The sequence below is a fragment of the Hoplias malabaricus genome, chromosome 4 (assembly GCF_029633855.1).
Source record: "Hoplias malabaricus isolate fHopMal1 chromosome 4, fHopMal1.hap1, whole genome shotgun sequence".
NCBI classification, from domain to species: Eukaryota; Metazoa; Chordata; class Actinopteri; order Characiformes; family Erythrinidae; genus Hoplias; species Hoplias malabaricus.
Window position 1 is genome coordinate 18,511,896 of NC_089803.1, and position 23,789 is coordinate 18,535,684.

Sequence of the window (23,789 nt, forward strand, 5' to 3'; positions counted from 1 at the left end):
AACTGAATGGGTTTGGGGTACAGGCAGCAAGGTGGCACTGAGGTACTGCCGGTAATGTCGCAGACACACAGCGCCAGGGTCATGTGGTTATGCCTTTGATATTGGGGTCAATACCTGTGGAGAGATCCTGAGTGGGTTTCCTCCAGGTGTCTCAGCTTCCTACCACAAGCCAAAATCTGAAAATGTCCACAATCCAAAACACACGGGTATCACACAATTGTCCACAGATGGGAGTGTGTGAGTGAACTGAGCGAGTGTGTGATGTCGTGCGATGGACTGGCCCTTGTCCAGGATTTGTTCCAGCCTTGTGTCTAACGATTCCCGGTAGGCTCTGTACCCACCGTGACCCCGATTACGATGAAGTGGTGTTACAGTAGATGGAAGAATGTTTGAGTGTTGTTTCATGAAGGCAGAATAAAGTTTTGTGTCAAATCTGTACTTAATTTTCTATGAACTTGTTTGAACCTTTACATGTGGAACTACCAGCATTTTTGGAAACATTTTCAAATAATAGATTGTCACTTTCATATATAGTGTTACATTTTGTTGGTAATAATGACGGGTGGCATGGAGGTGCAACGTAGGTCTATGGTCCTGGGTTTGGAAGCCTCAGGTCACTGTCTGTGAGGAGTTTGGTGTGTTCTCCCTGTGTCTGTGTAGGGTTCCTCCCAGTCCAACAACATATACTGGTAGGTAGATTGGCTATTCAAATAAGGGTCCGTGTGTTGACTCTGTCCAGGGTTTGTTCCCTCAGTGATTCCAGCTAGGCTCCAGACCACAGAGACACTGAACTGGATTAGAGGCTACAGACAAAGAAAGAAAGAAAGAAAGAAACAATGACTCCACCTTTTAATGTCTGTCTGGTATTCAGGCCGCTCCGGTTTCCTCCCACAGGTGGATTGGTGACTCCAAAATGTCCGTAGGTGTGAGTGAATGTGTGTGTTGCCCTGTGAAGGACTGGCGCCCCCTCCAGGGTGTGTTCCCGCCTTGCGCCCAATGATTCCAGGTAGGCTCTGGACCCACCGCGACCCTGAACTGGATAAGCGCTTACAGACAATGAATGAATGAATGGATGGATAGTATTCAGGCCCTTGATGTCTATGTGTAACGCCATGCTCTTTTTTGAAGTGTCAGAATGTAATAATGTCTTGTAAATGGACAAAATGCAGTTCAGTTTTCCACTGAGTGTGTCCATTGTTTATGCGGGTTTCACCGTGCAGAACAATTCCAGTCCGTGTTCTCTTCCCAGATCGTGCCGGCTGTGAATCTGTGAATCTCAGCAGGGTTTTTGTTTTTTTTCTCGGAAAGCTGATCCGTGCTGAAACTCGTTTGGTGTGTTCAGCTCTCCAAGCTTTCACACCTTTCAGCTTCTGGGCAATGAAGGACATGAAATAAAGATGGAAATGAAGGCATGTGGCAGCTTAGACCTGGACTTTGAATACGGGTATGTTCACTATATTTCTCAAATACTTTAAAACAAAATTAAAAAGAGAAAGAACGGTTCTCAGGTAGCACTACTTTGCCGAGTGATGGCGCATTTTCACTTCCTCTTTCTTGCAGGTACTCGGGCGATAGTTTAACTTTACTTCTAGCCTCTAGTCAACGTTAAAAATATTAACGGTACTTGTCTTCTCGTTTTCATTCACTGGTAACGTGTAGTTTGAGCTAACCCAGTGAATATGTGTTTTCTCTCTCTCTCTCTGTGTACTTGCTACTTACTCGAATTCTTCGTTCCACCTTAAATGGCGAGGCGCCCCAATATAACTGCCGCACCGCTTAAGGTGGAACGAACGACTCTGAGTATGAACCTTCGTGGAAGAGATGTAGGCGAGTGTTTAGGGAAGCTCTGTGGACGTTCCCTGCTTTGAGGGAAACAAATCCCTGTTTTAAAGTGACTTCTTGTGTTTTGAAGGAGTTGACCGACCTGTGATGAGTGGTGCTCACTTTCTGAAGCCCCTTGCTGGAAGGACCGGGAATACCTTAAAGACCTGACAATGCATTATGCATCAGCAAGCAGTGAGAGAAGTATGGAGGGATCTGTGGCTCTGTTAGAATTACTGGAGTGTCCTCTGTGTTTGGAGCCTCTGGATGTGACCGCCAAGGTCCTGCCCTGTCAGCACACCTTCTGCAAGCCATGCCTTCTGCACCTGGAGGCTTCATCTTCTTCATCCTCTCCGCCGCCATCACCTTCATTGGTATCATGCCCTCCTCCATTGTCCTGCCCAGAATGCCATGTCCCTCTTCCTGGGAGGGTGCAGGACCTGCCCACGAACCTGTTGCTGGCCACACTCCTGCGGGGACTCCAGAGGGAGCGGCTGACCACTCCGAGGGACAGGAGCGTGGTGTATATGTGCACCACACCTGAGGAATGCGGCAGTGACTGTGTGGTCGAGGGTCTGCAAATTACACAACAGCTCAAGGGTCAGAAGGGTCCTGCCAGCCTGGGCACCCAGGGGGTGAGTATTGTCTAAGGACCTTAAGGGGCCACCTTATTTCTATTACAGGCTCAGAGGGCAGTTCTTTTACAGCAAACACTCAACGCTGCCCACAGAAAATCCTGCTTCTTCACTTTTCTACATCATCTGAAGTTGATGATGTCTGAAGAAATGTATAATGTATAATCATTGTGATTTGACTGACCAAAGTTTCAACTGTGCTCTAAAAATATATATAAATAATTTAAACAATTAAAGTCTAGGCGGTGTGGTTTATTTTGCCACGAAGACCAGCATAGCCACATTTTCCAGCTTGGGGCTTGAAAAAATATCACGTGCTAGACTTTTACATAGGTGTGGTTGTGTAGTGTACACAGCACATGAATGAGTGGCTGCTTTTGATTGGTTGACTCCTCTGCAGGTGGCCTACAATCCTTTTGTTTATTGTAAGTGCAAGGTCCCCACCTTAAACTTGTTACGGCAATAGTGTTGCTGTCATTGTGTAGAATCTATAAATGTAAAAGCCAGCACAATTTCCCAGTATAAAGTAACTAATAAATCACTCCCTAATACACACCTAAATGGTGACTCCTAATGAGTATCACAGTCAGAGGTGACATGAAGTTCAATGGGAGCGTTACTCTGAAGCAGTTAAACGTAGTTAGATGTTTTTTTAAAGTAATTCATTTACTTCACTGAGGCATCTCCCTCTGTCGTATGACAAACCAAAGCCCTGTGATTTCTCTAAACCTTTTTGTCCTGAAGCATGAGCTGTGAACGGAATAAGTGACGCAGACTGACTGAACTTCCACTGACGAGCATTATTTTGTCTAAATCCATGATATCAGGGCTGTCTGTGTTGTCTTTATTCTGAGGGCTGCCCTGGCTCTGCAGATTTGCTTGTTATGTCAGTGTCAAGGCGCCGTGTGTTGGACCTCGTGTCTCCTGGGGGTGGGCTGCTTGTTAACAAAGCCAGCCCGAACACAGTGGACCTTAGTTTGGCTTAAGTAGGTCAGATGTTTTGGGTTTCTCTGGATGCAGCAGGAATTAAATGAATTGAGAGAAGGTCAGTAAAAATTAAAAATAAAAAAACGTTTGTGCTGTTTCCTCACTATGCAGGTTAGCTGCTTATGATATTGACATTATTTCAAATAGTTGTTAATGGTTTACATAATTTATTATTCATAATAACACCTCTTCATAGCACACTTCTTGCCAGCCATTCATTCGTCTTACCTGTGTTTGTTTTTCAAGGTGCTGGCTAAATCAGTGTACAACTTTGAAAGCAATGGACACGGAGAGCTAGCCATGAGATCTGGCGAGAATGTCAATCTCCGCCGAAGGGTGGATGAGAACTTGTGTTACACCGATGTTAAAGTGGGCAGTGGTCTCGTTCCCACTAAAACGGTGCAGGTGTTGAGTGATCAAGTGCAGCCTGTGGCTCTCTGCCGGGCTCTTTATGACTTTGATTTGAACAGGCTGGATCCTGAGGACAGGAAGGAATGCCTGCCCTTCCTAAAGGTCAGTGATTTTATTTACTGAGAAGAAAACAATGTCTGCTGTTAAATGATGTTTAAAATGAATTCTGAAATGTAAAAGATGCAGATACTGATTAAAGTTAACTGAAAATGGTGCTTAATGATAATACTGACGGTTCTGGTCAGAATGGCACATATTAAACAGTGCTCTGCTGAGATATGATATATGATATGAATTATGACTGTCATATCTCACAGCATCTAATAGCTTGGGGAATCAGACCTTGATGGTGTGTTGGCTCTTATTTTTTTCCTCCTGATTATCTGTGTTCCTGTTCACCAGTGCTTAAATGAACAGGTGGAGACTGTCTGCATAGCTGTCTCTCAGAAAACTACCATACATCACATCAGATTTTCATCACATCAGAGATGTGTGCTTGTTACTATAATGAATCCAGTAGAGTTTGGAGTGTTAGCGAACATGTGCCGGTGTCGGACCCTGCATGCTGCTGTAGTTTGAGCAGAATGTGGTTTGCCATTGGCATGATTAAAGATGCATGTTGCTCCATAATGTGTCTTTCAGCAGTGTTATTCATTCATTATCTGTAAGCGCTTATCCAGTTCAGGGTCGCGGTGGGTCCAGAGCCTACCTGGAGTCGCAAGGTGGGAATACACCCTGGAGGGGGCGCCAGTCCTTCACAGGGCAACACACATACACTCACACCTATGGACGTGTTTGAGTCGCCAATCCACCTACCAATGTGTGTTTTTGGACTGTGGGAGGAAACCGGAGCACCCGGAGGAAACCCACGCAGACACAGGGAGAACACACCACACTCATCACAGACAGTCACCCGGAGGAAACCCACGCAGACACAGGGAGAACACACCACACTCCTCACAGACAGTCACCCGGAGGAAACCCACGCAGACACAGAGAGAACACACCACACTCCTCACAGACAGTCACCCGGAGGAAACCCAGGCGGACACAGGGAGAACACACCGCACTCCTCACAGACAGTCACCCGGAGGAAATCCTCGCAGAAACAGGGAGAACACACCACACTCCTCACAGACAGTCACCCGGAGGAAACCCACACAGACACTGGGAGAACACACCACACTCCTCACAGACAGTCACCCGGAGGAAACCCACGCAGACACAGGGAGAACACACCACACTCCTCACAGACAGTCACCTGGAGGAAACCCACGCAGACACAGGGAGAACACACCACACTCCTCACAGACAGTCACCCGGAGGAAATCCTCGCAGACACAGGGAGAACACAACACACTCCTCACAGACAGTCACCCGGAGGAAATCCTCGCAGAAACAGGGAGAACACACCACACTCCTCACAGACAGTCACCCGGAGGAAATCCTCGCAGACACAGGGAGAACACACCACACTCCTCACAGACAGTCACCCGGAGGAAATCCTCGCAGACACAGGGAGAACACACCACACTCCTCACAGACAGTCACCCGGAGGAAACCCACACGGACACAGGGAGAACACACCAAACTCCTCACAGACCGTCACCCGGAGGAAACCCACACGGACACAGGGAAAACACACCAACTCCTCACAGACAGTCACCCGGAGCGGGAACCCACAACCTTCAATCCCCTGGAGCTGTGTGACTGCGACACTACCTGCTGCACCACCGTGCCCTTTCAGCAGTGTCAATGTTGCCTAAACATATATGTTATTTACCCATATTGGAACTGATACCCTCACCCCATATAATTGAATGGTGACGATAATTGGTCAGTTTTGCTAGTTTTAATGGAGTGTCATTTATGGGATTAAAGTTATAGTCGTTCATATGTAGAGTCTTGCCATTTACACACAGGGACTTTTTAAAGATATTGTTGTCTGAATAGACAACAATTACACATTTCTTATCTTAAATCGCTCTAGACTGATCTTCTTTAGAATGTTGTGTGTGTGTGTGTGTGTGTCAGTTTCATGAAAACTATCCTACTGTTGTCCTGTGAATACAATAAGTTGAGACTGAGGAGGAAACCCATGTGGATATGGGGAGAACACAGAAAACTCCTCATAGACAGTCACCTGGAGCAGGGAGCGGGCCTTGAACCCACAACCCCAGGACTCTGGAGCTGTGTGAACCCCACATATATTAACACATAATACATGGAAAAATCTAATCAGAATAAAATAAAATCATATAAAATCTGAAAACATGTTCAGAATTAATAATAGTTACTGAATCAGGAATTAGTAACAAGCCTAGAATTTATAGTGTTAAGAGGTTATTTCATAAGCTGGTTTTTGATGCATGTGATTAAATTCAAGGGGATTAATAGAGAAGCTGCTGGAACTAATGATTGAACACAAGCATATTAAATAACCTCACTGAAGGTCTGTAATAAAGGATTATGCTTTTTTTATATACACCAGTGGCTTATGTCTTATAAATGACTCCAGTTTGGGAAGTAATGGAATTTACCCTTGGCCTTCTAAGACTATATACCTCTGTTATCAGTCACACACACTGCGAGATTGTTCTTCAGAGGTGCTTATGTAACAGTCGAGACTTGGGCAAGGCTTCCATTAAAGAACATCCTAGTGAAGTGGGGCTTTTTTGAGAGCAGATGGGTTTAGATCGGAGTTAAGGGAAGGGAGTTAGGGGCCTGAAGGCACAAAAGGGACATGATATCGCCAGCTCAAAGTGATTTCAGTCCAGAAACCCTCTTCTGGGACTCTGGTGCGTCTCTAGAAGCATGACACGTGCAACCACACACACATTTTCTCTCTCAAAATGTCCTTATCCCTCTTCTTCTTTTTGTTTTGGTGTCCAGGGAGACTTCATTACTGTCATCAAGCGAGTGGATGAGAACTGGTGTGAAGGGAGAGTAAGAGACAGAGCTGGAATCTTTCCTCTGCAGTTTACAGAGGTGAGACTGACCGATATGTTTGCATTTTATAGTTGACATTGTGTGGAAAACAGAATCATATTAGTCGTTGGCTACGGTGACTTGGCTTGTGTAATTATAGATTTGAGCACCAAACTGTGTGTTTATACTTGAATTATTAAAACCATATGATAATTTTTTTTTTCATTAACACACAAGCTCTGGTGTGTTTGGCTCTAATCTTTGTTCAGCACCACTGTCAGCCTTTGGCACGTTGTAGCAACATTATCAAAGAATGCCCTGCGCTGCAGTGCAGGCAGTTCTATTTAAATGTTTTCAAAAAGAAATGACAAGCCAAATGATGTGAGACACAGCCAAAATATAAAGCCAGCTGTCCAATTAGTTACAGCCAGCTACAATTGAGAAGCAGGGTGTTGCGTTGCTTTGTCATATTTAGACATTTGTGCTGACCACACGCCAGGACATGCTGAGTGTCAGATGTTCAGCAGTTGAGCTACAAGGCTAACAAATAGTGGATAACAGATCATGTAAACACACTGCACCATTTAGCAGTGTGCAAACTACATACCTCAATCCATCCATTCATTCATTATCTGTAAGCGCTTATCCAGTTCAGGGGCGCGGTGGGTCCAGAGCCTACCTGGAATCACTGGGCGCAAGGTGGGAATACACCCTGGAGGGGGCGCCAGTCTTTACAGGGCAACACACACACACACACATTCACTCACACCTACGGACACTTTTGAGTCACCAATCCACATATCAACATGTGTTGTTTGGACTGTGGGAGGAAACCGGAGCACCCGGAGGAAACCCACACAGACACAGAGAGAACACACCAACTCCTCACAGACAGTCACCCAGAGTGGGACATGAACCCACAAGCTGTGTGACTGTGACACTACCTGCTGCGCCACCGTGCCGCCCTACACACCTCAATCACCATTCATTAATTCATCCGTTCATTCATTCATCTGTTGTAAGTGCTTCATTCTGATCATGTCTGTGGTGAATCTGAAGCCAACTCGGAATCCCTGGGTGCAAGGCAAGGCAGACACACCTGTCCATTACAGGGTCCATGACTCAAAATGCGTTGTATTGTTAGGTAACTCCAAAAACATATTGTATATATCTTATGGTGCTGTACAACATATTGCCATCTACAATAATGGATGACATACAGTATGCTATTCAGGGTCAGACACCAACTAAACAGTTCTATACGAGATTTTAGGACTCAGCACATATGTGATGGTTACGGGCTGTACTCTGCAGGATGCTAGCCTGGGGGCTAAAATGTCCATTGTTTTTAGCTACATTAGCCTTGTAGTTCCAGTAGAATACAACTAAAGATTTAAATATCAGACACCAAGCAAACTGTGAATGAATAGCTACATACAGTCCACTTCTCCAAACCCAGGCTGGGATGCTTTACACACTTCTAGTCAAATCCTGGGAGTGTGCACGGAGACTGTAAACTCACTTAGTTGCTTTAGATCATCTTATTTCATTCATGCTTTGAAAAGAAACATCAGAATATCTGTATTGTGATTATAATAAGTAATCTCTTTTGGACCTTTAGCATGTCTCTTAATAGCAAAAAACATACATACTCATTTTGTAGGGATGAAATATAATATTGGCTGCTATATTACCTTTTTAAAAATATTGACATCAGAATTAAGATGCTTATATTGTTCAGTATTTATTAGGTGTAGAAATGTATTAGAGCAGTTTTGTGTAACATGTTATTGTAAATAAACGTTCTAACATTCTCCTGCTTTTTTGTAATTTTATTGTAACCATAGCACCGTAGTTTTAAAATGACAATTTTGATTTTAATGAGGAAAAAAAACACTAAAAATTAAGTATTAATACGCTACATTCACAATTGAAAACACCCTCTTTTAATCATCTAAACCAATATTGTATAAACAATGTTCACGAAGTAGGTCTGTTTGGCTGTTCATAGCTGCAGCTACATATTTGTATTTAAATATACTTTTGTACTTAAAGGACTACAATGTAAGAATTGTTTTGTCTCCTGAGCACCCCCTACCTGCTGCTGAGTGTAATTCACATTCACAGCACTGTCGTGAAATCAAGTCTCTCTCACATCTCTCTCTCCCTCACTCGCTCACTTACTCATTTACTGTGTGCACACCGAAAGTGATTCAATCGCTAGGTGTCGGCCGTGCAGCAGGCGATGTGTCGCTGGTGGGAGTGTCCAGCAGCACGCGAGCAGGCTGCGCCCCCCAAGTACATTTTATAACTAAAAAACCTAGAGCTGTGTTTATTTTGTTTATGTAACAATAACTGAGCACTATTTTTTACTCAAATATCAACTGTAATTTGGGCATAATGTAATTTATCAAAAAAAGTAGCTGTACTTAAACATTCAAAGCAAATATTATTTACACTTTCATTTGTAATAAACAACACAACGTACTGTAAACTTGAACTTTAAACAAGTCCGGATGTTTGGAGAAAGGAACAAATCTTCAATAGGAACCAAAGTGAGTGGAGCGCTTCTGAGGTAACGTGAAGACTGCTTTCTGATTGGTAGTCGCCATGTGTCACTGCTCATTTGCATACATTTTATCGCGTCACTCAATGTTGCCCAGCGTCGCTGATTCTCATTGAAAATGAATGACTTCCAGTCGCAGTGTTGTTTTTGTCGTTTCAGTGTGCACACACAGTTAAACACGACCGGCTCACTCACTCAAACATGACTCACACACACTCTCCCTGTCTCTCTTTCACAGACAAACACAAACCTATCTCTCTCTTTCTTTTACTCACTCACTCATCAATTGAGGTTTACAAAAAACTAGCGTACGGCTCTGGGGCTACGGCTGATGCTGAGCCAGGGCAATGTGTGTAATCGAATAAAATATTGTTGACTACATGATAAAACCCATATATAATACACACTGGACCATGTTATTACAACAATAAAGTGTAACTTTAGTGGTACTATAGCCGTTATAACCATAGCAACCGACAGTAAAGCACTTCTTACCAGAATCAATGTCCAATGCTAAAAACGGAGCTAATCCTGCTAAAGTTAGCAGGCGCTAGCACTCACCCTCGTTCATCAGTAACTCTCAAAAACAAATTATAACACTGTCATCAACAAAGATTGGGTTCCACCCACACAAAGTGTAACTTCAGTCATTCAATCCACATAGCAACCGGCGAAAAACACGTATTACCAGAATCGATGTTTAACCCTTAAAAACTGATTAAAACACTTTTGTCAACAAAACTATCGCTAACTAGCACCGCAACACAAAAATAAAGGGCAACAAATGCTTACTGCTCCAACTTGTGTCTTCAGGTCTGTTTTAGTCACCCTACTGTGTAAATTCAGTCCAGTATTAACTCTTGTATGACTGCTCATTCTCTCTCTATTTTCTCCTCCTTGCTCTCTCTGACATACAATATCTGTACCAGGAATACTGAGCTAGATATTTCTTGTAGCTAGGCAACCATCCACCTGTGAGCTATGTGCCGTTAAGCGTTACCCTTTTCTCACGAGAGTCCTCTGTCCCGTGATTCAGAAGTTGCTTAGTGCAGTAAACCAGAAGAGGACCCGGCGTAGCCGCCACAGAGGCTCTACTCTCCATATTACAGCTCCGTGGAACATTATAATCATTTATAAGCTATAATTTTATGGTAAAACATACTACATAGTGTTCCTTTTAAAGAGCTCTCAACTAATCTTACACCTGTAACTTGGGAAAGATGCTGTATAAGCATGTTATAAATGATCACTTTAGTATAAGCACCCTTACACGTGTTTATACAGTCTATGTTTTTTCGTACCTATTTCACAGTTAGTGGCATAATCATAAATACTCTTACTGCTTTGTAAATACTTCATTCTAATTCATGCTTTAAGAAGTTCTTGTTGTGTTTGCTTTGAAATAATGTGTTGCCACAATGTTTCTACCTGTAGATCCCTTCTTATAGGTTTAAAATACAGTCCGATAATTGAAGCTGGCATTCTGTTTTCTAACCTCAGACAAATCCACTGTGCGAGGGGGGGACAGAACCAGAAAGCCACAAATGTTGTTACACTCTCCAATTACTTACACGCTGCACTGTATCTGCTGTTTGTCAGATTAAAGAGGCAGCTTCCCTCTCGGCAGGCTTCAGTGAGTCTGCTGTCTCTGTGCTGGCCAGCCAGCCGTGAAGGCACAGTAATGCTTTCCTTGCTTTGGTGGCATAACTGCACATCAGTGTAGGGGGAGAGAGAGAGCATCAGTTGTATGTGCTCTGAAGCAGTCTCTCTCTCTCTCTCTCTCCTCTCTCTCCCCTTCTCTCTCCTCTTCCTCCTGAAGCTCACAGCAGCAGCAGCAGCATCAACAGCAGCAGCAGTGGCAAGGGCTTCCCATCTCTCGGTCAAAACTGACCAGAGAGAGGGGGCCAAGCACCCCAAAGCGTGACTAATGGCTTTGTGCTGCCACGATACTTAACAAAATAACTCTGGAAGGTAAAGTGGCCCGGGCAGAAGGGGCAAGCCGCTGCAGACTCGGTGAACTATCCTCCATTGTCTGCTTTTAACATCTCTGTTTTTCTCTCTCTCTTTCTTTATCCCCAGCCAAATCCAGCTGCTCTCCAACTCCTGGCGATAGGCAAGGTCAGTGACTGTGCAGAGCTTCGACCACAGGACTCGAGAAAAAGCAGTGGCCAAAGGCGAATCTCAGGGACAGCGAGGCCTCCTCAGGTCAGCCTTCTGAACAGCCTCAACATCCGCCCTCCTTACAGCCACATCCACAGCCAAAACACCGGCCGTTCAGCAGCACCAGCCCCGGGCAGGGCATTTCAGCTTGGCCCTGCCTACAAACACAGGTCTGGGAGCACTCGCAGGAGCCTGACCAAGGTGAGGACGTGTTTGTTTGGGAGCACGTGCATGCAACCTGTTCATTTGCTTATTGGGTGGCTGAGTGATTTTCATATGGGTAGTGCTCTGAAGGTAAGGGATTTCATCGTAACATCGTTGATAAGCCAAGGAGGTCTTAGTACAGAATCATTCATTCGTCGTCTGTAACCGCTTTTCCAGTTCAGGGCTGCGCTGGGTCCTGCTAGACTTTGTGTAGATGATACAAAGATTCATGTTATAGGTGAGCGAGGTTTGTTAGGGTAAGCATGCCTTACCCTAGCATGCCTTTGAAGGCTTGTTTTCTTCAGTTGTCTATTTGGCTTGTCATATTGACAAAGTCTTGTTGAAGATTCAGTCATATATTCCATGTTAGGATCTCTCTGTAGATACTCTGTAGTTGGGGAAGGTGTTTGTGGTTGCATGGTTGTGTTTCACATAGATAAAGCTCTGTAGGTAATGACATGATTAACTCTGTATTTATCTTCTGTGATGAAGTGTCAGACATGTTTCAGAGCAGATACAGTAGTTTAAAAAGGTTGTTATGGAAAACTTTGTATGCAACTCTTGAAAAGCAATGTTTGGCGTAAGGTCTTATCAAGGTCTTGTGAAATGAACTGAACATATTTAATAGTAGATTTACACATTGATTGTAGTTTGGAAAGATGTTGGATGGATTTCACATTCCTTTTGTAGAAAATGGCATGTTTAACTCGCATGACTATATTTGGCTTGACATTTGTACACAATATCATAGTAGGTTCATACTGGTTATTCCGTTTTGTATATTAGGGATGTTGTTTGAGTCCATGTCAGTGTGTATTTAGTGTCTGTTGAGGTATTGTTTTGTACTGAGAAAGGGAAACGATAGGGGGCTTGGGAAAGGAGGATTGAACCTGATTACGTATGAGCTGTAATGATTGTTTGTGCTCAGGAGGTCAGGTGATTTAAGCAGCGCTTGCGTATGTGTGTGTTCTCTGTGACTGCGGTCACTCTTTTACCTCTCTAAAATGATAAGTGCTCAATTATCAACAGCAGTGCTGGCAAAGAGGGCTTGAGGCCGGTTGTCAGTCCTTCCTCATTTGCATACGCTGCTGTTTATTTTGAAACGGTGAGAAAGACAAAAGGAGACATTTTGTTTTAACTTATTTTATTGTATGCTGCCTGTTTGTGATATTTTTTTGTTCAATTTTGAAGCTAAAAATTCGCCCCCCTCTGTTGCTGCTCTGTAAGCTCATGACTCATATCGTGGTTATGTAAGCCCCCCCCCCCCCACCCCCTTATCTGGTTGAAAGGCTTATTCCTCTCGGCTGAGCAGTGACTCTCTCTCTCTCTCTCTCTCTCTCTCTCTCTTTCTCTCTCTCTCTCTCTTTTTTTTGCTTATTCACTCTCTCTCTCTCTCTCTCTCTCTCTCTCTTTCTTTTTTTTCTTATTCTCTCTCTCTCTCCCTCCTTATTTCTCATATACAATCTCTCTCTCTCTCTCTCTCTCTCTTTCTCTCTCTCTCTCTCTCTCTCTCTCTCTCTCTCCCTCCTTATTTCTCATGTACAATCTCTCTCACTCTCTCTTTCTCTCTCTCTCTCTCTCTTTCTCTCTCTCTCTCCTTATTTCTCATATACTCTCTCTCTCTCTCTCTCTCCTTATTTCTCATATACAATCTCTCTCTCTCTTTCTCTCTCTCTCTCTCTCTCTCTCTCCCTCCTCATTTCTCATATACAATCTCTCTCACTCTCTCCGTCTGTCCCTCTGCCCTCCCACTCACGGGATGCACCATTAATAGCTGACCGGGTGATTGCGGGGCACATCATCGCACGCAGAAGACACGGCCTTCCTCGGACTCTGACCTGCCCCGAGGCCAGTTAATGCAGGCTTCTTTCTGCCCCCCCACCCCCCCAACCTCTCTGGGTTGCGCAACACTTTGTAAAAGCAGACGCTATTTTCTCTCTACCTCTCTCACTCTCTCACTCACACTCTCCCTCCCTGTCCTTCTCCTTCTGTTGCTGCGTCACCAAATTTTGTTCTTGCAAGTCCACTTAACTGCCAGCATAGGAACAGGACAGCGTATTGTCATCGCTTTGAGAAAACCTTGAGAAACTCAGAGCAACCTTGAATCGTTTCAGTCAGCCCTTTATCGTGTTGTCCATAGGACAATATAAAGACATTAAAATGTGGATATTTTCTTGTGACAGCAATATGTATGTTCACTATTCACATTTTTAATGCTTGAGTATATTTCTCCATTTCTTTCCTCATTTTTAGAGTTTGCAGTTTAAACATTTCTCAGGTTAATCTTTTCCTAAGCTGACGCCCATTGTATTGAATTCTATGTCAGCACATTGTAGGAGGGTGAAGCCTCCTCCAGTGCTAATTCAGATTCAGCCCACCCAAATAAGAGAGCACCAGCCACATTCAACAATGCCTGTTCACGATCCGCACACACCACGGCTTGAGACTTGAACCTGCGGAGTTCACTTCTGCATTGCTAAGCCGTGAAACTGCTGGGTGAGTCACTGGGAGATAATTCCTAATCACATAGTCTCATGTCAGGTATTATATATGGCTGTTCTTTGATGGTCCTTGCACCATTAATGTGCGAAGCTAAACACGCCACATTCTGTTAGCGTTCATGAGGTGTGTCTGCGCTGAATGAGCCAACAAGCTACAGGCTGGAGAGGCGCGGGAAGAGGTCAAAGTGCAAACACAGTCTGATCTCACAGGCCGTCAGAAGCTGACAGGGCGTGAGGAACCACGCCACCTCTGTCCGTTCACATCAGACTGTCACCGCTGTGCACACCGTCACTTTGTGTTGTGAAGTCAATAATGTCGTATAATACGATGCATGTTGGCTGAAAGCCTAGGCTGTGTAAGGAACAGTTTGTTAGATTTCTAGAAGGCTTTCTAGTAAGCAGTAGGTTGAGGCCAGTCACAGTAGCCTTTGTCTGTGGTCAATATATTGTCCCAGAAATAGCGGTAACCAATATCTTTGTCGTGTTAAAACAAATTTATGCCACTGATATAATGATAATAGCATAATAATGCAAATAAAATAAAAGGAAGCCCCAGAATAGAGAACAGAACAGAGCCCTTACTAAAGGTTGTGGGTTCGATTCCCGCTCTGGGTGACTGTCTGTGAGGAGTAGGTGTGTTCTCCCTGTGTCTGCGTGGGTTTCCTCCGGGTGCTCCGGTTTCCTCCCACAGTCCAAAAACACAGGTTGGTAGGTGGATTGGTGACTCAAAAGTGTCCGTAGGTGTGAGTGTGTGAGTGAATGTGTGTGTGTCTGTGTTGCCCTGTGAAGGACTGGCGCCCCCTCCAGGGTGTATTCCTGCCTTGCGCCCAATGATTCCCGGTAGGCTCTGGACCCCCCGTGACCCTGAACTGGATAAGCACTTATGAATGAATAATTATTGATGAACTTTTCATATATTGGACAATAAATCAATAATATATATATATTGTGACAGACCTAAATATGTTGCTATGTTCCTCTGAATGGTGATGAACAAGAATCAGCATCGATCTTTGAGTAATTTAGGGATCGTTTTGATGATGTATCATTGAGGCCAAAGAATACACTTTTATTCATTCAGTCATTTTCTGTAACCTCTTCATCTCGTTCAGGGTCATCGTGGGTCTGGAGCACATACAGAACCATTGGGCACAAGGCAGGTGCATAAACTGGATGGGGCATCATCACGTTGCACCACACACTCATGGACATTTACTGCAGCCAGTCCACATACCTGCATGTGTTTTTTGGACTGTGGGAGGAAACCAACTCTGGAGCTGCGTGGTAGTGACACTACATGACAAAAGTGATCAAATTCTATCTATTCTAGCCCTTGAAAACTACCATTTCTTGACTCCAAGAATTGCTGACTTTGTCTCCAGTTACTTCTGCTCCATAGCACCAGTGCACATCACTTTTCCTAAAGACTGAAATAGCAGCACGATAAGCATGGTTTTTCTGTTAAACCTCTCTTCTAGCCATCGCTCGCTGTGCAGCATTACTGAGCTTAAATGTAATGTGCAGACAGACAGAGACAGAGAAAGAGACACAGATATAAAGATTAGATGAACATATGTATGTTCCATGATTTTGTGAGCGCTGTCATGGGGAGTTTATTAGTACTGTGTAGGTCACAATACACCTAATCAGATTGGCTTCCGGTTGCATCATCACGCATCCTAACAGTAACACGGTAGTGATAAAGCTAGCACCCTGGTGTGCGGAAATGATGAGGAGTAGATTTGAGTCACTGAAAAATACCCATGACTCAAATTCTATTCTCAGCTTTATTCTCAGTTGCACCTCCTAAACTGTCTCTAACCACACCTTGGGACAAGCCACGGTCTGGGGCTATTTCCTGTTTGAATCTGATCTTTAGTGCCGTATAAGCTTGTCAGCTATGTTCAGTGTCGTCTTATGTAACCAAACTTAAAAAAAAAACGTGGGTTTTGAATTAATACGGAACATTATCATACATTATGTCATGTATGCATGACAGGAAAATTAATCTCATTGCCACTGAAACGTTCTATAAGCTTGGGTGTTGACCGTCTTCATTTGTTATGATTCATATTAATGATTAAAATGGTGCTGATGTGACTCAGACTCAGACTCTTAATCAAGAGTTAAACTGATAATGACACATCTGTGCTTAATAGCTTAGCCTTGTTCTTACCAACAGCGGTGTTATCAGCCAAGCGAAGTTACTTTTGGACTCTCCTTTGACATCTACTTTAAATAAAATTGAGCGTAAGAATTAATTTATTCATTTTCTGTTGCCATTTCATCCTGTTGTGGGTTGCGGTGGGTCCGAGGCCTACCCAGAGCCACTGGGCAAAAAGCACAGGTCATGACACACTCACCTAGTCAATCACTTTTGGACACTTCTACACGGTCCAGCCTTCTACCAGCATGTGTTTTTAACACACAGGCACATGGAGAACACAGCAAACTGCTTGCAGACAGTGACCCGCGGACCCTGGAGCTGTGTGTTTCCGTGACACGACCTGTTCTACCACCGTGCTGCTCCTTAAAAATAAATATTTGTCATTTAAATATATTTCATTTCCTTTTTTCCCCATAGGGTGAAAGGAGGATGAACGGTGAAGTTCCTCCAACCATCACCATGGCTCTGATCAACCCTCAGGCCCCTCCACCACCACAAGAGGGCAAACAGTCTTCCACCCAGCAGCTGTCTATCAGTGTGTGAGTGCCTTCAAGACTCCTTCACAGGACTGAAGTTCAGATTTACCTTAATAACTTTACTAAACGTAAACCCACCACACAAGCTCTGACACCAGGGGTAATGTGCAGAAATAAGAGACCACCCTTCATTCATTTAAATTTCAGTTAAAACTGTCTTTAATAATAGTTTTGTGGTATGTTTTTGTGGTAATTGACATAAAACAAGGATGTGGCAGACACAAGGCTGGTGTAAAACCTTTTTTTTTTATTGTCTCCTGAACATGAACTCATTCTGTGCACTAAGCACTTATTTAAATACGGTGGTTCTCGGTGCATCATTTGGTGTCATTTGACGGAAATTGCTTATCTGCAAATCTTTGATGAAAACTTATGTCATTGTGGCTTTTTCTGTGGCCAAGCACCAACATGATGCAGAAATTTCTTTTCCTAGGTGTGCTGCGCTGTACTCATACAGTCCCCATCGCCCTGAGGAGCTGGAACTGAGGAAGGGTGAGATGGTAGGGGTTTATGGGAAGTTTAAAGAGGGCTGGTTACGTGGCCTCTCGCTCAGAACCGGCAAAGTGGGCATCCTGCCGGCCAACTACGTCACACCTGTTCTTAGGTACTTAAATATATCTTCACTCATATCGCTATGGCTGTTTTTGCGTAACATCACACTTTCCCTGAAACATTTAGTCAGCAGCCACCAGTAAAAAAATTACTCAATGCATTATTTATATCATGTCCTGCAGTTTAAGTGACATCAACCAGTGGTATTTTTAAAATATTTGCTTTATGCAGGAATATGTGCCTATTGTAGCTATATTGACTCTTTCTGCAGAACGTCTGCACGGTTTCTTGAGCAGCCAAAACCTGCTGTGCCCATCGCTAGTACTGCTGTTTCTACAAAGAGATACACACCCCAGAAGCCTCAGGCTGTGGTGCTGGCCCTGGATAAAGTAAGGACTGATGGGAATTCTGCTGCCCCAATAATTGCAATGCCGCCTCAGTCGGCCATGTCATCAGGCAGTGCAGCAAGAGCTCCTCAGGCAGGAGGCAGGCAGGGCTGGGACACGGTCAGGAGAGCCTTCCAGCCCTCACACAGAGGTGAGGATCACCAACATGCAGCATCTGCTCGGGTCAGTGGAGGACAACTTGAATTGGGCTAAAGAAATCAGGGCTATATGGCAGTATTACAATATCATAATCTTTGAAATACACAATGTATATCATTGTATTTGTTTTTTGTTCTGCGATTTGAAGTGAATTAAAATGGACCAACAATGAAGTTCCATATTTTACTTCTCGCATGATGTTTTACATTCCATATCCAGTTAAGCAAGGCTGTCATGTGCTCTCAGACACCTGCCATAATTAGGATTTTTAAAACACAGTCTCCCAGTGTAAGGGTATAACCTTAGAAGGCTAAGCTGCTTGGAAGACTCTCCTTAACTGTTTTATAAAGAGACATTCACCAAGTACTGACAGCATCGTGTTCACAAAAGCAGAATGTGACTTGTTGTTGTACATCATGTTACAATCTGTGTGTTCTGCATTTAACGCATCCTTAGCAGTGAAAACACACACAAACACACATATGAACACACAAGCAGCAAAGCAATCAGGGAGCAGTTGGGCATTGGGTGCTTTGCTCAAGGGCACCTCAGCCGTGGGTTGAGGGAGGAGGACATTATATAACATTTTTCCCAAATTTGAGGTATTTTTACTATAATGATCCTCTGGTCCCCATCAACACTCCATGGAAAAATTGTTTATACACGGACATATCTGTACTCTTGGTAGGACTTTATATTCATTAACTGTGACAGAAATATGCATATTATATTTATTTATATTTTCTTATTTTTCTTTTTTAGCGTCACTCCACCGTGGCAGCTACCGCTCCCAAAATCCAGGTCCAAGTTATCAACCCCCACCTCAGGATCTGGGACAAATCTATGGTTTTGGTCGCTCCCCTGTTCTCCCAAGGAAAAGAAATGGTTTGTTTACAAATCCTATCCGGCAACAGTATTTGACTAATGAAGGAACGACACCCTCTGGTGGTGTCTATCATACGATGGATGCCCGATATTTTGTTCCAAGAGAAACTTCCATGGCTCCCCAGTCCATTTTGGTAAAGCCAGATTCACACAGGCACGGCACAGAAAAGGTAAACAGAACACGTTAACTTTTGTTTGTTACATTTTTCAAACTTGTTTTGTGGTTCTAGTGTATAATTCAGTACTAGGTATAGTACAATACTGCTAACAGGAAAATACACCCCTTAGCACTGTGCAAAGTGCATCCGATTCACACGAAATCACACTGCATGCCTTGTTTCCCAACAAAAGTTGACACAATTGCCTCACATAGCTAAAAATACAACTTTAAAACTTAATTTTGGTCCTAACTTGTGATAAACCTGTCATAATATATGTTGGGAACCACATAAGTCTATATCAGATTGTGTTAAGTCCATAAGAGTAAAATTTCCATCAGTTGTTAGCTAATACACGTTGCCTAGTGCAAAACCAAAACGTAATTCAGATATCAAGCACCCTGCTTGTGACTAATTGAAGTTGTGGTAGGAAGATTAACAACATTATCTTCTTAAAAACAACCACTTTAAACATATTAGTCAAAAGTGTGTATTCATGGGTTGCAGCTGATGTCAGAGTAGTTGCCATATTGGGGACCTACTCATTACTCAGACACACAACACACATTAAAACTGTAATGTTTAAATAGTTTTGTTTTTGCTGTCAACACTTGTAGTCCTCATTTAGATTTTAAAATGAAATAAATATAAGTATAGATCCCTGACCCATTTATCCACATCATGTTTGTAAACAGAGCTCTACTGGTCTGTGTCAGTCAGTAGAGAAGCTCAGGCTGTGACCCAAAGGAGCACCATACTCTCTACATAGTGCACATTTCAGATAATTAAAGTAATAAATGCTAATTCAGGGAAATGTGAATCTATCTCACTAAAAATCATTTTCAACATTCACTATGCGAGTGCATTTTTTTTTAAAAGATAGACTGTGCCCTATGGAGAGTAGGGAGACATTTAGGATTAATCCTATGCTCCACTGTGACATAGCAACGTCTCTCACTGATCAATCATATTTTGGACAAGGAGAACTTCTTTATGAAAATTTAAGCCAATCCAGAGAAATAATTTAGACCGACAGCTGTGATAAAACATTGTCCTCCAAGAATGTGTTCCATTCCCTGAGTGCAGGGACAGAAGGATCTGATTTATTTTCCAGTAAACGGGGTAAAGACTGACGCTGTGTCCAAATCTATGCCGTATTAACTATATAGTGCACTATTTTGGGGGTTCTGCCATTTTGTAGTAGTGTCTGAAAACATAGTGGACAATTATCAGTGCACTCAAACAATCCCACAATGCACTGCAAAAAGTAGTGTACAACTCTACTAGCAAATATCAGATTACCCATAATAATCCAGAGCATTGTTTGGTAAAAACCCACATAAGGTAGTGTCCGAAATAATTCTACCCTCCTGAATTCAGTTCCCTATAATAGTGCAGTATATAGTTAATAATAGAGGAAATAGGGAACATTAAACTCTATGATGAAATTGCAAATGTTGCTAACCGATGCTAGCTGTGTTTTTATTCTCCTCATTATGCCATACAGTGCGATCCTTTACCCCCCTGACAGAGAGGAGGTTGGTTTCTGTGCTTCTGAGTGTTGTAAGAGACTCTCTAGTGCAGGGAGATGAGCTGTTTATTAGAAAAATATATCCGTTTTTCCCTTTTGTTAGAGCTGTATTCTAAAACCAGACAATCTGTCCCCAATATGGCACCCATGCCAAAAAACATTACGTCACTGCAACCCATGAATAGTGTGATTTTTAAGATCTAATCTTGGCAATTTTTCTCCTCTAGCCTCCAAAGTCAGTGCGATTCTGGACTGAAGAAGTTCCACAAACTACAACAAGGATGAGTTCAGTATCGTCAGGAAGTCAGATCATGGGTAACTCTCAGAGTTCCTCCACAGCTCTGGAGCACTGGAACCCATCAGCCATCTTGGGTCGGGATGGAAGCACCTCAGTCCTTAAAGACACAAAGACGCTTCTTCAGAGAAAAGGTCCTTCTCAGAGTCACACCACTGTAGAGGGCCTCCCTTTGAGCATGAAACCACCAATAATCAACGCTAGCTCCAGTCCCAGCAGGTATGTTGTCCCTCTTGGTTTGATTTACAATTTTATTAAGGCAGGCAGAATGGCCAAAACTTAACAACAACAAATGTTAAAGACATTTTCACATTAAATTCACAACCCACAATAAGTATCACTTTACTCAGTCACTTATCACTTTTTCAAAGGCTTGAAGAGTTGGGATAGCCAAAAGACCCAACGTTTGCAAATTAAATAAATCAGAACTCTAAAAGCTGTGATTTTTGTTCAAGCTTGTGTAGGCAAATGTGTCCACTTGGTGGCAATCTTGTCAGTGTAGTTGTTGTCACTCTGAGTTGCATTAGTGACGGGCTTTAAATGCAGACATATTTCAACCCATTACCAGGACACAGGTACAACTACAGTCAAAATAATTACCACTTTGAAGAGAGTGGCGTAGAATGCAGGCAGCACTTATACAAACATTCAGACTCGACCCTATGCCTTGCTCCCTCCGAATACTGCCTTAGTAGACAGCATTCCGCTCGTTTCAGACACAGCCTTATTAAAATTACCACATTAAAATTCGGAAACATTTAAAACCACAGGTAAAATATGACAAACTTTCATTAAAACAGGATTAAATACGCTGTCTATTCAGTGAAACCTGTAGTTGCACAGTGTTTATATACTGAAGACTCAACAGTAAGCTCATATCAGCAGCAGTATGCTTTCAGGTCATCGATCTTGAAAACAATAAATATTGTCATATTGCTTAACTCTAGTATATATTTGTCATTAAAAACGTATATATATTTAATATCCTCATGGGGCGGCACGGTGGCACAGCAGTCACACAGCTCCAGCGACCTGGGGTTGGGGGTTTAAGTCTGGGTAGGGGTGGGGGTTGATTCTGGGTAGACTCCGGACCCACCGCGACCCTGAACTGGTTGAGTGGTTACAGACAATGAATGAATGAATAATATCCTCACATAACTGACTATAAATGAGTGAGCCTCATGAGCTTTATCTCCCTGTTCCCGTCTGTACATTTCAGATTTTGCATGTAAAAAAATGTACATTCATATCCGTTTTTTTCAGACACAGGGTGGTGATGGGATACAATGCACAGACTGACGCGGAGTTGAACCTTTTAGAAGGAGAGCTGGTCCTGGTCCAAAAGCCTCGACCCGACGGCAGGGTTCTGGTGACCCAGGAGATCACAGGACGGACAGGCCTTTTCCACAACAGTATTCTGGACATATTAGACAAAGTTGTCTGAGTGGCACTGTTATTGTATTTGTTGTGTGTTTTTGTTCCACTTTTGAGCAGTGTTGCTTTTGGAAGTCACGTGGAGTGAGTCTGTTGCATTAAGGAACTCATCAAGAAAGCAATATACTCTTATGTGTTTCAGTGCACAGCATGCCTCATCTCAGTCAGCAGACACAATCAGACCCCAGATCCTGCTCAGAAGTTCTCCTTTTTCTTTTGTTCACTTATGACAGATACTAGTGCCTTTGCTTGTGGGTGGGAATGGGAATGGGAATGGGGGAGGGGGTGGGGTGGTCGATGGTCTTATGCACTTTTGGATAAAGATTGTTAAAGCTGGAGTGGGTCATTTATTTAGAAACCGGTGAGTAAGCCAGTTATTTTTTTAATTCAACTGAAAAAGTTCCACCACTACATTCAGTCCTAAAGCCACTTTTGTAAAAGAGGCACAAGCACACTACCTCCCCTTCCAACACCATCCACCTACCTCGTCTCATTCACATGTAAGAAAACACCAAACAGCTACGCTCGTGTTTGCACTCTGGCTTCATCCAGTCTTTGTTTAGTTTGAAACTCCGTCCTCCTCGTCTCCCTCCGTGTCTCTCTTCAGGCCTTCTTTTTACAGTCCTGAAAAGGAATGCCATTATTAATGTTGTCAGAGCATTTAATTTCGTGATCTGGATGTGAAGAGTATGTTTTATAAATGCATCGCAATGGACTGTGCACAGTCCTGGGTGTGTCCCAGCCCTGCACTCAGTGATTCCGTGTGGGCTCTGGACCCACCACAAACCTAAACTTACCCAAAATGAATGAATGAATGTTTTTAAAACAAATGATCTACTCCAGCTTTAAGACGAATCTTGCTTGTAATTTTGTACACTTGAAAAAACAATGAACTGTTGATAAGGACTATGGATTGTCTTTGAGAGCACAAGATACCTATGTTTGAATGCAGTAACCACATGGGTTAGGTCCATTATGTCACAGTGAGCCCTGTTTCTGTTGCAGGGAGAAAAAGAATATGTCCTTCCCCCTAATCCTTGGTATTTGGTCACTTTATTTTTGAAATCCAGGAATATGAAAACAATAAATTATTCATGATAAAGCGTGGCTATATTTTATTTATTTTCTTTATGGATGGTATTTCTAACTCATCTACTGTCTTCTGAATGGATTTTTTTTATGATTCTTCTGATTTTCCCCAGCCGTCTTGTAGCTGGCTATTCCCTTTCTCTTTTACCTGCAAATATTTAAATAATGTACTGACATTAAAAATAGGAATGCACCGGTTTGGTTATCTGGGCTCTGAGACATGATTTAGTCAAGGATTATCTTTTTTTCTTTGTCATTAAAGTACTCTATACACATTTTTTCCAACACCAAAAGTATGTGCTTTTTAAATCACAGTCATAAACATGCAGAGAAATTACTTGGATGTATTATTTAAAAATTAGACGAATATCAAAGTTAATGATG

At 42.9% G+C, this 23,789-nt stretch overlaps 1 protein-coding gene across 2 annotated transcripts; it reads left to right on the plus strand.

Annotated features, from left to right (window-relative positions):
* Positions 1 to 1,298: 1,298 nt before the first annotated feature.
* On the plus strand, positions 1,299 to 23,482 carry sh3rf2 (SH3 domain containing ring finger 2). Of its 2 annotated transcripts, XM_066669894.1 has the most exons (11): positions 1,299 to 1,444; positions 1,913 to 2,456; positions 3,690 to 3,956; positions 6,747 to 6,842; positions 11,428 to 11,709; positions 16,798 to 16,919; positions 17,350 to 17,520; positions 17,740 to 18,005; positions 18,776 to 19,068; positions 20,815 to 21,101; positions 22,146 to 23,482. In XM_066669894.1, exons 2-11 carry the CDS (start codon positions 1,995 to 1,997, stop codon positions 22,324 to 22,326), a joined length of 2,427 nt encoding a protein of 808 aa, XP_066525991.1. In that variant the 5' UTR covers positions 1,299 to 1,444; positions 1,913 to 1,994; the 3' UTR covers positions 22,327 to 23,482. The 2 variants fall into 2 exon arrangements, with proteins under 2 accessions (XP_066525991.1, XP_066525992.1); XM_066669895.1 differs by lacking the exon at positions 1,299 to 1,444 and having other exon boundaries at positions 1,811 to 2,456.
* The last annotated feature ends 307 nt before the right edge of the window (positions 23,483 to 23,789 follow it).

Coding starts and splice junctions, on each gene's coding strand:
- sh3rf2 (XM_066669894.1), top strand. CDS start 1,995: ATGCATTATGCATCAGCAAGCAGTGAGAGAAGTATGGAGGGATCTGTG. Junction 16,920..17,349: donor CAGCAGCTGTCTATCAGTGT/GTGAGTGCCTTC, acceptor TTCTTTTCCTAG/GTGTGCTGCGCTGTACTCAT. Junction 17,521..17,739: donor TACGTCACACCTGTTCTTAG/GTACTTAAATAT, acceptor CTCTTTCTGCAG/AACGTCTGCACGGTTTCTTG.